General features: G+C 32.7%; 1 protein-coding gene across 1 annotated transcript; it reads left to right on the top strand.

The window, feature by feature from the left end:
• Positions 1-3,347: 3,347 nt before the first annotated feature.
• Positions 3,348-15,895, top strand: LOC130612186 (vacuolar protein sorting-associated protein 52 homolog). Its single transcript, XM_057433483.1, has 21 exons — positions 3,348-3,872; positions 4,921-4,999; positions 6,670-6,722; positions 7,495-7,570; positions 7,693-7,760; positions 7,893-7,922; positions 8,017-8,100; positions 8,953-9,014; positions 9,156-9,407; positions 9,897-10,029; positions 10,339-10,399; positions 10,903-11,036; positions 11,341-11,496; positions 11,741-11,859; positions 12,277-12,400; positions 12,639-12,707; positions 13,059-13,193; positions 14,301-14,381; positions 14,894-14,990; positions 15,161-15,279; positions 15,549-15,895. The coding sequence occupies exons 1-21, from the start codon at positions 3,789-3,791 to the stop codon at positions 15,693-15,695; spliced, it is 2,163 nt and encodes a 720-aa protein (XP_057289466.1). The 5' UTR covers positions 3,348-3,788; the 3' UTR covers positions 15,696-15,895.
• The last annotated feature ends 540 nt before the right edge of the window (positions 15,896-16,435 follow it).

Raw genomic sequence — 16,435 nt, 5'->3', positions numbered from 1 at the left:
GTGGTGATAGAAAAGCTCTTTTAGATCGCATTTTAAAAACTTAAGAATGAAGTTTTTATTAAATATTTATCTTAAAAAAACTTTTTTTATAAATATTTTCTTTAAATAAAACTTTTAAGTGCCATAAAAAGCAAAAAAACTTTTTTTATTTTTTATTGTTAAAAATATCTAAACTTTTGAGCACAGTAAATAGAGTGTTAATATTATTCCTGAATATTATAGTTGATAATTTTGTGATTGTTAACACATTTAAACAATAGCATACATGTCTTAAATTCGAACAAAAGTTTTTTGTATATATTTTTGTTAACACACGCACCTAGAGATAACAATAGAAACATGCAAAATACGTGTGATAACAATAGACACATAAAATATTTTTAATGTAAACATGACATAGTTATGCGACATTGTGTAATGCGTGTACATGTAACATTACATTCAGGCGGTACTGTATATACATCCGTTTAGATTTTACATTTACAAAAAGAAATAAGATACAATAAATTTCAAGATATTACGTAAAAAAACTGGTTTCTTTTTAACTGACTGCTGTAATGAACTGAGTTTAAAGGATATTTTATATTAAAGTGACATTCCGACCAAGAGAATCATATTTTCAATTCAGGGTATACCATCCGTACTTATGTTGCCATGCATAATGCTGTTTCAACATTATTTTTTAAAAATCCTTTCTTCCTCACATAACTTCTGCTGTGGCACAAATCAGTGTTGCTTATAGTTAAGGACAGTTATTATGAAGGCCACAAGACAAGGGTGCTGACACGTCATAAAACAGCATAAAATTATGGGTATTTTTTGGTCAAGTTGAGCGTATTAAAAAAATCTTAAAAGTTTGATCAAAAAAAGCCTGCAACCAAAAAAACATACTTTTCGGTTGTAGTAAAGCAACAATGTCTTATCTTAAAACCCTACAAAAAAGTATATACTATAAATCATAAAAACACAAAGTTTATGTATTCAATACTTGGTCTATCAACAAGAACAATGCTTAAAATAACAGCTGGTCAATGGGCAAGAATTTCTGGAATTTGACATTTGACCGGCTGAATAAAGAAAGGAGCAACTAATCGTGCCTTCTTTTTCTTCTTCTTCTTCGATGCGTTTTCGATTCATAAAAACAATGTTTTATTTATCTTAGGCGAGACAAATAATTTTAGATATATCACTTCATCGTTTTCTATCTTGTGCAATCTGTGTTAGTGTGCGAAGGTTATCAGTTGTTGTAAATTGCTTAACAGGGAGTGTTAGGTTTATTTTTGAAGGTTGTTTTGATATCTTGATCTATAGAAGTTGGTAAAGTAATTCGCTTGTTTTCTGGAAATTTCTTTGCATCTTTGGGGATTTCGAAGTAGTATTTCATAGCTTGTTGTGCAGGTGTAGTCTGTGGTAGTCTAAGGATATGTCCAAGTAGTCTCCATTTGGTATGTTTCATAGTTTTACTTATATAAGTTCCTCTTTGCATTTTTCGTATAATTTTTGATTCTTGATCTTTTTATCTTTTATAATATTTCTAAGTTGTCTTCTATGTACTACATCAATTTCGTTTTGCTCTTTCTTTGTCAGTCCCAATGTTCCAAAATTGTAGGTTAATAGTGGTTTTACTATTGATTTCTAGATTGTTAATTTCTTCTCCCAGTGTATGTTTTGTTTTAACAATACTTGTTTTATTGAATTGAATGCTGCATGTGACAGTTGTATTTTTTGCTTCAAGTCTTCATAGCATCCAAATAGACTTCCCAGTTTCTTCACTGTTCTCCAGGTTTCATCAATTTTATCTTTATTTCTCTTTATCTCAGTTTCTTTCGTTTTATCTTCCGTTTAATTGTGCCTTCCACAAGCATTTATTTAGAGCATAGCTATACGGCAAAACATTCAGTATATAGCCACTAAAACTCTGACCAAATAACGATCTATATTTACATTGAGCTTCAACTGGATCATTTAAAACAGTTTCATATCACTTTCGGATAATTTCAATTGTAAAAAATGGCAATTTTGATTTAATTTATGCCATTATCATGGCAAATGAAATCTTGTAGCTAGATATTTTACACCTTAAAAATTGTAGCTACAATTTTTTGGTAAAGTATCTAAGTTATATAATTGGCAAAATATGTGCGCATTTTTTCGCATAGAATTTTGCATATTTAGTAAATTTGTCTTTTGAGTACAGTACAGTCTGAATGTAATCTACAGCGGACGCGAAATTCGCACGAATAGTTACACAGAACAATAGCATTGCGATAGCTTTTGTTTTTTTAAGAAAATAATTGCCTCGCTAATAAACCATGACCCCACGCGATCGATTGTTTAATCACAATAGGTTGCAAGATCAATTTTAGCAATCTATTTTGCGCGAAATCTTTTGAAATTTTTAATTGCACTAATTAAATATAAAAGTTTAGATTGCATTTTAAAAGTTTAAAAACGAAAAGCGGCGATACAAATGTTTTTATTGAAGATATTACTTCGCCTTGTCTGTTCAGTATTCATATTACTGTGGAAAGTTTATCATTTCTTAAACATGATAGTTTAGTAGGCGACGTTTCGGGAGATCCTTCTCCCATCATCAAGCAAAATAAAATGATGTTGCACATGTATTTATATAATTGCAGAGGATCGAAATTCATAAAAATTAACCAATCAGAAACGAGCTGATAATTACAGTTAATTACGGTAATTAACATTTTCGGACCTAGATGTAGGTAACTACTTCTTCTGTAAGGCTGGTAACCAAATCTCAGGAAGTTGATACGAGATGCTGTTTATGTGTTTGTTACGTTCTACACTGTTGATGGTTTCTTTAATCTTCCTGGCAGTTGTTCTGGATTCTTTGTCAATGATTTTCTTCTCATCCCAATTAAACTGATGACTTCTGCTCCAGCTGTGGTCCGCAATTTCGTTTTTCTTTACATCTCGGTTTCTCACTGCGCCCATATGTTCTTGCACTCGTTGCTTAGGTGGATTCTTTCTTGCAACAACTGGCAGCTTAAGCGTTGTAAGATTTTCTTACTTCTTTCAGTCTTTACTCTGCAGGTAAGTCGAAGATCTTTAGGTGTTATATTAAGGATTTATTTTACGTTGTTTGTTAAGAAGGAAATGTTTTCATCGAGAAATGTAGATATCGTATTTATTTCAGAAAATACACCATTTGTTTTACAAAAATGAACCGTAGTTGTATTCATTTAATAAAAAAACGCACGAGTCATTTAATAGTTGTGAACAATGCTTCTCATATGTTTTTTAAATTAAACGCGCTGGAATCTTTTTAAGTAATTAAATCAACAGTACATTCTCGCGAATGTATTAGAAAACTTCGCGAAAGATTTTTATTATTTAATTACTTCACGCTAATACTTAAGGGAATAGCTTATCAATACATTTACACAATGTATCTCGCTATTACAAGAAATATAATTGCTCTGATTTTTCTTCGCAAGCACATTGTTTTTTAACACGCAAATATAAACTCGCAAAACCCTTAAGGGATTTTATTATAACAAAAGACAAATGACTGCCGTCCTCCACGCAAAGGTTTGATATTAGCATGTACGCGGTAGATTACATTCAGACTGTACTGTAGTTACAAAGTTTTTATAATTAAAGAAGCACGTTTACTAAGCTGATTTTCTTTTAATGCCAAAAAATTGACTTGACCAGCCATTTCAAATTATTGGCAGTCATTTTTTTTAAGCACTGTGTTTATGTTTATGTCACAAATTATGTTAATTTTTTTTTAAGTTTTAAATTTACAAATTAAAAGCATGGCAGAGCAAAGTTCAGAAGAGGACACAGTTGGTAATTCCAGAAATCTATTTGGAAACACAGAAGCAAAACCTAACATTGATGTAAGTTTTCTGTACATATATAAATTTCAATACACTTAAAAAACAGGATCAAACCCACCAAGACAATCTCTCACAAATCACAGCCACCTACCAATCCTTGTGTTTCGATGCAATACTTTCTTCAGCTTGCATATACTTACTTCTTCTCAGTACAGTATTATGCGATATAAAATTTTATAAAATATTAGTTAATACTAGTCGATTATGCCTGTGGAAAAATCCACTTAGGCAAAAGGACAATAGAAGAATAGGTTGTTTTATATTTTTGCTGATGTCACCAGTGCTTATAAAAAAGAAAATTTGGTGAAATTCAGTTTATTCGTTGCCTGTATCAAGTTAATGTACAGGAACATATGTTTTTAACAAACGCCTAAGGAGATATAAGTGTTTGAAGACCCTAAAAACACACAAATTTTTTTTTTTCAAAATTTTATATACCTGATGCCTTCATCAAATAGATCTTGAAACTCTGATTAAGAAAATGTATAGAATCATGTATCTTTGACAAACAGATATTAGGGTTTAAGGTTTTTATGATGACGTCATCAACCCATTCATTTCGAAACGGATTAGGGGACTCAGGTTTGAGAAACTTACCCAAATTGGTCCCAGGCGGTCCCTAGTTACCCATGCGGTAAAAAATGACTGACTTCACCACTTCGTTTCCAAGTTATTCGGCCTCAAAGTTATAAGTGCACTGTAATGGCTTCATTAATTTAAATTAAGATATTGATGTTAAAGTAGTGATATTGACATCGCGCCGTAACCTCAGAAATTTTAACAAACGAGACATGCATTTCGCGACAACATCAAAAAAAATTTTGGCGACTTCAAAATAAAAGGAACCCATCCACTATGACCATCACATTACACTAAGATATCGGTACAGTTCATAGAACGGTTGTAGAACAACAGTAGGAGAACACAGTACCAGCCATATAAACATTACACAAGCTTCAGTAGTTGAGGTGACCAGGATAAGACCCAGTGACCATTGTTATTATTGTCACTATTTTAATTTACATATGCAATATGTGTTTCATTTTAGGAATTGCCAGAAGTTGATCTGAATTTTGGAGATTTAGACTTAACATCACAAGATGAAAATGTTCTGGATGAACTAGATGGTAATTAATATGCTAAATTATAATAGTATATACTAATAAAAATAATAACAAGTCAGTCTGTTTTGTGCTAAACGATAGAAGTTGCTCAATTTGTTATGTAGGTCCTGTCAATTTCATTGCCTTCCATTATAGAAAACTGAGAGTACTTTATAAACGCTTATTTCTTTCATGGCAAACATAACATTATATATCTTTTTTTTCCTACAAAAGTTTTAAAGGGAGTTTATGGTAACAATTTTCCTTCAGTTCAAGCAAGTTAGAAAGGACTTCCACTGTTCCTGCTTCAGGCAAGTCTAAAAACATGGTGAAAAAAGTCACACCAGTCAGGCTTAATCATCATCCATCATTATCCTTCTTAGCTTAACGTCTGTTTTCCATGGTGGCATGGGTTGGAAAGGGTATAACGACCTTCCAATCTGATCTAGACTATCCTAGTTTTAAACTTATACCTCTGTAGTAATTCTCTCCTTATCACCCCCAGCCAAGTCTTTTGTGGTCTACCTATTAGCTTTGCCCCAGGAACTATCAAGTCTCCACATTTTATGACACCATATCCTCCAGTTCCTCCAACCCACTCAACCTTTTATCTTGATAGTATCTCTAATGCTATAAACACCTAGCCTGGTTCTAAGCTCACGTGAACTCTTCCTGTCTTTCAAACTGGTGTTTCTTTCCAAATAGCCAGGATCTTTATGCTCCACTGCAGTCAATGTCGGCAGACCATGCGATCCCATGTGCATGTGCAGCCACACATGCAAAATTGTTTAGACAAGCGATATATTGCATGTGCAAATCGTTACTTAGTATGATTTTTCACTTTGTATTTGGGCTAGACTTGTCATAAATTCAATGTATTGATATCCTAAGACAGTGACAAATGGAAATGGAGTACAAGTCATATTGACCTACCTTCACGATGGTGTACTTTGTTAAGTTAATAGTTCACTACTAGCTGGCTTTCTATGTTTCAAGATGAACTCATTAGGAAGTACGTTGTGCACGTCCTATTTACGAACTGAAGGTCAGGGCATCAATAAAAGTTGTATATCACAGAAGTCGCTGGTGACATGCTTCAAAAATGCTTGTCACAGGCACAGTTCAACATGAAGCAGAACTGTACAGGAGGCTCAATTGATAGAGTCTTCGCAGATCACCCTCCTCACAAAACTAAGGACAGAGCTGACTTAATGCCTGCTGTGTCTTGTGGGAGAGAGAACTTCCGTACTTCTTTTTAATATGATAAACAATGTTTTCACAATGTTTTGTTTCTTATTTTATTTTTGTGAGTTGTATTCAGGAAATTAATCGATCCACAGTTTCGAATGAATTAAACCACCCCTAAAAAAATTGCATGTGCGAAACAATTAGCATGTGCGATGAATCGCTCATCATAGCATGTCTATATATTCAACTACACATGCGAATGGAAGCACATGCACTAAAATATTCTCGATATAGACTGCCACTGCCTATACCTATGTCTCCCTACTAAAAATATTTAAATGTTTTAGTTCTATAGTGCCAAAAATGTTTCCACTGTTACATCTTGTTAAATTTAGCAAATTTGGGATAATTTCTGCTAGTCTCATTGTGAGTGGACTTCACAGAGTCATTAAATATGTATGCATTGTGATATAATTTTTATTAATAATTTCTTGTTTTTATAATAGAATTTATACAGAAGAACCTTGAAGATAGTTTAGTTAAGGAAGCCTTAAACAAGGTAACATATATATAAGTATATTCAGCATGTAGATCTTGTTTTTACTTTTTTAATTAGCATCAAAATCCTGTAAGAAAATGCAAGAAAAGCTCATTATGATCTTGCTATTTATGGCTGACAGAAAGCAAGTCATTCAAGCCTTAGTTATTACAAGCATAATTATTTCAGCTCAAAGTTGCTTAGAACTTGCTGCATAACAAATTTTGCCTCCCATTTGCTTAGTGTTAAGCAAAGGGAATTTAATAAGTTGTTCTACGAGCAGTGATATAATTTTTATCGGGTCGATCGGTCAGCAAAATAAAAATAATTATAAAGAAAATATATAGGTCAGCATATGAAAAAAAAATTTATTGTACTCACATTACTGGCAGAAACACAGAAAAAGCCTAAAAAAAGAGGCTCAAGAAAAGGAAAGGACTGAAAAATTTATTTGAAAAAAATCTCTATTATTATTTTTTTCGTTTCTTAAAAAAAATGGAGTTGGTCAGGCCTGTAAAACAAATAAATTTTTTTTTGCCTTTACCTTGGTATTTATTAACAAAGGTATTTTCACAATTTAACAAATGTTCTCAGGACACCATTTACCTGCAATAAATATTATCCCGATTAATTTATAAGACAGGGCAACTTTTTCGAAATTACTGTGAAGTTTTTTCCACTCTTGAATGTAAAGGTAAGCAAAAAGGCTCTGTCAATTTTTAATTATTATTGTCATCAATATTTTAATTTTAAGTTGGATAATTAACTATATGTGTATTTTATTTTTCTATAGGGTGTTGATTTACGTCAATATTCAAAGCAGATTGAAAGCGACTTAAGGAAGGTGGAAAACGAGTCCGTTCATGATTGTATCTATTCGTTTAGCTAACTGTTGTGCTTTTTTGTTTTGAAAAAAGTTGCGGTTTATATAATAACTGCTGTAATTTCTTAGTTTCATCATTCCTTCATTTTTCTTTAATGCTGCACTCAGATTATAGAGAAAGCAAAAATATTGCCAGCCTTCATCAGCAGATTAAAGCATGCGATGGGATACTAGAGGTGACATGTTTAAAATTTTAGAGTTTACTTATGTGACTTATGATTAATTGGAATCTTTTTTATTTAAGCACACATTAAAAACAGTCTTGAAATATAATTTTTGAGTGATGGATAATGATTATCATTTTTTAGACTATGGAAAATATGTTGAGCAGTTTCCAGGTATAATTTTTTAGCCTCTTTACAGCTTCTTTACTTCGACATTTTGACTTTAATTTAATAGTAGTAGTCTCATTTTTGTTGTTTTCTTGTTTAGGTTGATTTGAGAAGTATCAGCTCAGAAATTCAAACTCTACAAGAACAGTCTTTGAGTATGAACATCAAACTGAAGAACAGACAGGTGGTTGTTTTTTTAAAATTTTTTTGTTGACCACATGATTATAGAAATGTTATAATGTTGAAATGCTGTTATTTTTATCATAAATTTTTAGCATTGTATTCTGCCAGTAACTGTTAACCCTATTTTTTTTTTTAGCGGGGGGAGTTGGGGGGAGGTAGTGGTAACTCTACCAATCCTGTTGGTTATTTTCAATAACTTTGTTATAGATGATTTTAGGTATAGGCTTGTGACTTTTTTCTTTTATTGAAAAGATGTGGAAAATTTATTGGCATTACTAAAATTATACTTGTCTTTGACATATTAAAGGCGAATTAGCCAAATGTAAATTGAAAATATGAAAAGATTCTAAAAAATTGAAAAAGCTGCTTTTGGAAAAAATGGTGACGTCAAAAAAACAATGTCAGCATATATTTTTTGTGCCAGATCACGTCATATATTTTGGTTTGGTTACCTGTGCCAAGTTCCAAAGTCTAGCCATTATCTCTTTCCTGAATTCTATGGGGTGGTGAAATTCCTCCTCCTCCAATTTCCCCAAACACGAAAAACCCAAAATACACCCCTCCCCCTTAAAAATAGGTTGGTTCCCAGTCCATGCAAAAACTGTCTGCCTGTCCATTTATAGAAGATACAAAAGCTGTAAACATTGTTTGGTAAAAGGCTACCTTAACATTTTTTGTGTTTCTACGAAGTCAGTGGTTACCTAAAATCCTTTGAAAATTAATGGGACATCCTAAAACTTAAGGCAGCAAAATTTTAAGTCCTTTTTTTCATGCATTATAATATATATTAAAATATTGCCAATCCATTTATAAAGTGATTGTGTTTTTTTATATTATTCCTACATAATTTTAGGCGATTAAAGGGGAGCTGAGTCAATTTATTGATGAAATGATTGTCCCTGAATCAATGATTTTGTGAGTTATTTTATGTATTCATGGAAAAATGTTGTAAGATATGTTGTAGTTAGTATTGTTGGACCAAATTTCCAAATATGTGCAATATATGAACTTTCGTAGACAATGTAACCCCTAATTCAGCTCGTAAATATATTCTAGAGCCATCAATGATCTTGAGCCTACAGAACAAACATTTATCGAGCAACTTCACGAGCTTAGTCACAAAATCAATGTTGTCAAGCAACAGTCATTCAAAGGTGCAATGGCGTGCAATGACGTCCGAGATGTGTTGGATAAACTACGGTTAAAAGCAGTGTCAAAGATACGAGAGTTTATTCTGCAGAGGGTTTATCAATGTCGTAAACCAATGTCGAATTATCAAGTACCACAAAATGCCCTGCTGAAATACAGGTTTGTGTTTTAACGTTTCTAAACAGTTCTTTTCTGTATAAAGGAAACAGCATTTTGTTTACATATATAGACCAGTTATTAAAAGTTTTGGATGCACCTAAAATGACAAAAGACGCATTTTAAAGGGATCCAAAGAACAGCTTTATATTTTTTTGATAGGAGATATCATATTGAAGGTAATCTGAAAACAAAATGTTTTAATAATTATCATGGACTGTCCTTTATTTGTAATGTCCCTGTAAGTTCCTTGTCGCTTGGATTCTTTTGTTAATAAGTTGGTTTTATATTCCACATATTTCTACTTCCATCCCACATAATGTTGACTATGGAACCCCGGGTAAGAGAAATCAGAGTGAAAGTCAGCAATTCCGATTTAGGTCATATAATTTCAGTCTTAGGTTTACGTTGCTTTTCTGTGGTTATACTGTTGCTACATCCTTCTCGTTTGTTTACTTGCAGAAGTTGTTTTTGTTTACTGGATTGATTTAGATATTTTTTTGAATTCTTACTGGCACATCATCGGCAGGTTGCAAGAGAAATACGTGATGAATATGTTGATACAATGAGTAAAATATACTCGGCATACTTTGGTGGATACATCGCAAAATTAATGAAGTTGCAGGTATGTTTCATTTTTTGTATCCTAAGTTGGCACACCGTAGACCCAGTTCTCTAACATTCTGCTAATAAAACCTTAAGGGAAATAAGTTTCATGAGAAATTTTTTAGAAATATTTTTTAATTTTCGCGGGAATTTTCGAGAATTTGTTAAGTCTTAATATTTTGCGAGAATTAAATTTCGCGAATTTCGCAAATTCTAGGAATTTTAGTTTTAAAAACTAAAAAGAGTAACATACAATATCTTGAAGCTCGTTAGAACAGTTAAAAAATTCACGATCGAACTGTATTGATGAGTATCAACATTTTTTTAGTATGAAGAGTTAGCTGGCAAAGATGATTTGATGGGAGTGGAAGACACAGCCAAAACGAGAGGTTTGAGGTTATCATTTTGCTGTGCTATAATGCATTTTGTAATCAAATTCTACAAATATATATCCTATACTGCGATCGAAAGGTTGTAAGTGCTAACTGCCATCCTACGCATCTTAAAGTTAATTTTTGACCATTGGGAGTAACAGCAATACTGTCTGCAAACCGGCTTGTGTCAGGCAAACAAGTTAGAGCAACGCTATTCGTATCTCTAGTGAGCAATGGATGAAGTTACTGACTGTCTAAAAGAAAAAAAGCTAGCCATTCAGGTGGTATTTCCACGAAAGTTACACATCTTAATATATGGACAGCTTTTCACAATTTTTAACAGTTCTTCAACATCTAAATACTAAATACTTAATAGATTTAGGGGTTGTGAAAAGGCAAAATTATTTTACTATTACAGCAGTCAAACTTGATGCTGATATACATTAGAAAGTAAATAAGATTTTCTTTTCACCTCTCTTATCTGACATAAACGTAATCTCCCATCATTCCGTTTTCAGGATTCTTCTCTACTAAAACACCTCTGCGAAACCGCTCGACTATATTCAGCTTAGGAAGTCGTGGTCAAGTGATTACTGATCTGCTAGAAGAACCAATCATAGTACCGCATGCTGCACAGAAGACTGAGAAACGAGTAAGCGGCTATTCAAAATTTGTAGCTGTTAGTATGTTTGAGAAAAAATAAACATGCCAATACTGATAAGCAACGAGATATATTTCCCTCGAAAGAGGCAAGTCCTGGATTGTCAGCAACTATTTAATTTTTCTCCTATAATTATAAAATTTTAAACTTGTGGCTATTTTGAACTATGGATTTATGTGTTTATTTACCCTCAACATGGTTCCAATAGTGACTGTGCTGCTGTTGCATTTCTTGCGGCAGAAAGGAGACGGCGTTGATGCGCTACAATAAATTGTTTTCTTATTTCTTATCTCAGTATTCATTTGAAGCACTATTTCGAAGCCAACACTTCGCTCTTTTGGATAATGCTTGTCGAGAATATTTATTTTTATGCGATTTTTTTCTCGTTTCTGGAAACCAAGCAAGTGAATTGTTTGTCTCCGTGTTTGGAAAAGTTGTTACTTTCTTTATGGTGAGTGTTTATTTTTCTTTGTCAGTGTTAATATCAAAGAAGCATAAAGAACGCCCACTCGAAGGCGTATTAATAACTTGCATTATTTACTTGTCATTATATTCATACTTCTCCTTAAAAATCTGTTATGATGTGTTTTAACATAAATTGATATCTCCAGCTCTTCTTTTTCATACTTCTATTTTTGTGGCCCTCCTCCCCTGTGCTGATGGTATTAGTTGAACTTGTACAGTCTTCTATTTAGAAACACATGAGCAGTTACGTAGTCACGTGTTTTGATGGGATTGCTGTCTTTCTCTGCATTCATATTATACATCGGTACAAAATTATCATGCTGAAAAGAGACGTTCCAGCCCTTGAAAAGTAAGTCATTATCGACTGCACTATGCAGTGGACTGTTGTTTTGAATACAAACTGCGTGGAACCACCGAGCTTGCAGTGGCACTAAGTTAAGTGCTTGGTACTAGGCAGACTTAAACTATATATAATTTTTTACTCGATTCAAGTTTACTTTTTTGTGAACCATATTTTGCCACGATTGGAATGTAATTCCTATAAATGTTTTGCTTTCTTCTGATTTCATTTACAAAGTGTTTTTAAAACAGGGATACCATTCATTTTAGTAGGGCTACTTATTCTATTGATCACGGAGGTATATGTTTATACATCCATATTTTATTGTACTTGAAGTCGATGTCATACATGAACTCTGTTTAAACCATAGTTATCTTATTTCGTGCATCTGTAGATGATAAAAATAGATAAAAAAATATTTGCTAGATATTGGGACACGCTTTTGGATATGTTATGGCCACGATTCATGAAGATTATCGAGATGAACACGTCTAGTGTAAAACAGACTGATCCACAAAAACTCGGAAACATAGATGTCCAGCCACATTATGTGAGTTTGATGTAATATCTTCGCCACAAGCCACAAGCCTCGTTAAGTTTTATCAAAGTAACACAACGTAAATTTCACAGCTTTTCTTGATAACAAAGACCACTTTTAAAGCGACGACGGCTTTTAAAATAACGACCACTTCTTAAAGCAACGACCACTTTTAAAATGCCGTCTAAAGCGATTACATTCGTTTTTGACATTGATTTACACCCTTTATTGCACTGTTTTATTTTTTAAGATCACAAGAAGATATGCAGAATTTTCAGGAGCTATTAATAGTCTTAACGAGAGTTTTCCAGACGAAAGGGTACGTTGATGCAAATTTGTTGACGCAATTTGTAATCAGACATTTTTTGTTTCAGCTATCTTTGTAGTTGATTTGTTACAAAGTATTGATAGTGTGATTTTTTTCGTACTGTCTTTGCGCAACGAAAATATTTTTTGACTTGTTTTAATTTTAACACAGTGACTATATGACCGTATTCTGCGCATTCTGGTTTTCGTGTAATGTTACTTTTCAAAACTTTCGGGGTTGGATAAATACAAGAAAATTTATTTTATTAAAAAGTAGTTTTTATCAAATTGAGCTTAATATTTATACTGACGCGAAAAAAACTTTTTTTGTGCGAAAGAATTATTTTTTTCAACTTTGTTTTAGGTATTAAAGTGTCTGAGTAATCTGCAAAGAGAAGTGGAGAATTTTATTTTAAGAAGAGCATCAGAATTTGTGAAGAGAAAAGATCATTTAGTTTTTCTTATCAACAATTATGATATGATGCTTCAAGTCATATCTGTAAGTCAGTTTTAAAATTATTAGTTCTAACAGAAGGGAACAAATTTTCGCGAGTATTTATTTTCGCGATTACTTAATTTCGCGAACTGTAGCAAAACCCAAAAGATCCTTAAAGTTTAATTCCTACAAAAAATGTGTTGCCTCAGAATATTACACTATAATCCATTATAAGGTGTAGTGTAGGGTTAAAACCAGTTTTTTGAGAATTTCATCAATTATGTTACGTAAGTCTGCGTGAACATAGTTACTAGAGTCTAATTCTTTGTGATGGTTTAGGTTGAAGGGATGTTCAAATACTTTACAATGTTTACATGTACCGTGATTTTAGTTCTAATATAGTTTTTTTTCGACTCCGTAAAAGTAATGTGTATAGAGATATTCTTTTGATGTAATGTGTAAATATGTACGTGAAATGCTTGTTTTTATGTCTTAGCTAACCTAAATTCTAACACTAAAATAGGAAAGTGAAGCTTAAAATAGTTTTGTGAATTTTCACTTGAGATTTTAATAGTTAAATACTTCGTGCATCGTTGTAAATAGCAACTTAACTACGCTCTAGAAAAAAACTATTTTTTTCTTTCCCTTTTTAGCTTTTTCTTTTTACGCAAACAAATTCAAACGTTTGGCACGTGGTCATAACTTACACGAGTCTCCGTGCGAATCGGACTTAAGGACTCGCGATAGATTTCAAGCCTTGATAGTGCATGGACAGTCAGGGAAAAAACTGTATCTGACATGGAAAGTCTGTAAAACCAGGAAATGTCAGAGGAAATCTTCTGCCTCCTTAAGTTTGATTGATGGCTGTCAAAGAATTTGTTTTGGAAAGCTTATTGTATTTGATAAAAAAAAAAAAAAACATGTAGCAAATCTGCTAATAACTGGCAAAGTCTTGTAGAATTTTAATTGGCACGGTGTTAAAGTTACTAAATAAACTCCGAATGTTTTGTTAGAAACAAAAATCTCCGTGTTCTTTAAGCGAAAGTACAAACTACGATTAAAATTTTTAACAGGTTACATAGGTAGTATATGTTAGACTAATTTTTGCTCTTATATGCGTTCAGCTAATTTAAGTTGCGACATTTAAATTTTTATTTTGCGTCCGTTAAGGAAAGAACGAATGATGATTCAAAAGAAAGTGATAGCTTCCAACAAACGAAGAATACCAAAACACAAGAATATGTCGAAGAGGTATTTATTGTTGTTACGTTGTTCTTAAAAAAGTCCATATATGACATCTTTATGCATTTTATATATGACACCTTTATGCCGTCTATATATGACATCTTCATACAGTCTATATACGACATCTTTATACAAACTCTATATGATATCTTTATACAGACTGAATCTGTATATGATATCTTTATACAGACTGAATCTGTATATGACACCTTTATCCAGTCTATATATGACATCTTTATACAGTCTATATACAACATCTTTATACAGACTATATACGACATCTTTATACAGTCTATATATGACATCTTTATGCAGTTTATATAATTTTTATACAGTCTATATACAACATCTTTATACAGACTCTCTATGATATCTTTATACAGACTTAATCTGTATATGACACCTTTATGCAGTCTATATATGACATCTTATGTGGTCCATATATGACATCTTTATGCAGTTTATATATGACACCTTTATACACTCTATATACGATATTTATTCCTTTTTTTGTCCAGGTGTTAACGCCGTATTTTGGAGGAATGATGTCTTTTGTAAAAGAAACGGAACCTATGCTTGAGAAAGGACAAGCTAATTATATACGCGTGAATGAAGGTAGCTTTTTACGCTTTGTCGGGAATTTTTAAATTCTTAGTAAATATATATATGCAAAATAATTTTGCAAAATCTTTTACCAGACACATAATACTTTACTGTCTTTAAAATTACGTTTAAAACCTGTTTGAATAAATCTGACTACAGTGAATTTACAAACTACTATATAGGTCGAGTGGAGCAGTTGATTCGTGATTTCGCTGTGAATTGGAAAGTGGCAATCGAAAATATGAACCAAGAAGTGATGAGATCGTTCTCCAACTTCAAAAATGGAACAAATATTTTGCAGGTAAGTTTGAAATTCCATTTGTAGACATATTCAATATCGCACATTAAGCAAATTTTTCTTCTAATCCATAACTGGGTGATAATAAGCGCTTAATAAATTCTTATTTTCCTTGCAACCTGAACGTAGACAGACAAACTACGTAGAGCATATGCGACCTATGTGGGGCTACACGACCTATGTAGGGCAATTTCAAAGGACATTTTGAGCACAAAATGTAATAATCGGTACTACTCCCTGTTTTATCTATTAAAATTTTTACTTCCTTCTAGGCCGCACTGACACAACTTATTCAATACTACCATCGCTTTCAGAAAGTGTTATCTCAACCACCTTTCAACAGACTATCATGCCGAAGTGATCTTATTAACATACACCATGTGATGGTTGAAGCGAAGAAACACAAAACAACTTTTTAAATTACATCTCACTCTTAGTGATCTGTTCGAAAGAGAATGGAGTTGCACTTTAGTTAGCAACGCTACACAAACCCTACTGAACTGAAGTTCCATTGTGAATGGAAATTCTAAATTTAGCGAAACACGAGACAATAATTATTTTTGTATATATACTGGAATAAATTCAAATACCACAATACAGTACATGTACTTGAACAGAATTCCGACGCCTATGTTGGGCCTAAATTTAATCCCACCTAAATCCGAAAATTTTAGAATTACCTTAAGGGAAGAAATTATTTCCGGAAGATAAGATTCCGAAATCAAAGTTTGCGAATATGACCTCAACAGAAAATGCAAAATAAAAAATTGCTAATGTGTTCTAAGTAACGGAAAGTTTTAATGTTCTTGGGGATTCCATCCTAACGGCTGGCTCTTCCTCCCCTCTGACTGTAACTATGTTACCTTACGGGCTGAACTTTTCGCAGCCAGAAGTTTTTGCAAGGGTTAATCGCGAAATTTTACTTCTGGGAGAAAGAAATTTCTCAAATTTTCCAAAATCTTCATTTTTAGGAACAACAAAAACTTTCGCGAATGACTGACTTTCATGAAAGAAAAAGATTTTAAAGCGAATATCTTTTTAATGACATAATTCATCCTGGCAAACTAACTTTTTGCCCAACGCGAAGATTCTACATCATCGTCGTCTGCTACGCGAGAATACTTTAAGATCAAAGCTTTGGCAGTTGCATTTGCGGCGG

This window comes from Hydractinia symbiolongicarpus, chromosome 10 (genome assembly GCF_029227915.1).
Source record: "Hydractinia symbiolongicarpus strain clone_291-10 chromosome 10, HSymV2.1, whole genome shotgun sequence".
In the NCBI taxonomy this organism is placed as follows: Eukaryota; Metazoa; Cnidaria; class Hydrozoa; order Anthoathecata; family Hydractiniidae; genus Hydractinia; species Hydractinia symbiolongicarpus.
The sequence above is the reverse complement of the archived record's forward strand: the minus strand, read 5'-3'. Positions and strand labels throughout refer to the sequence as shown.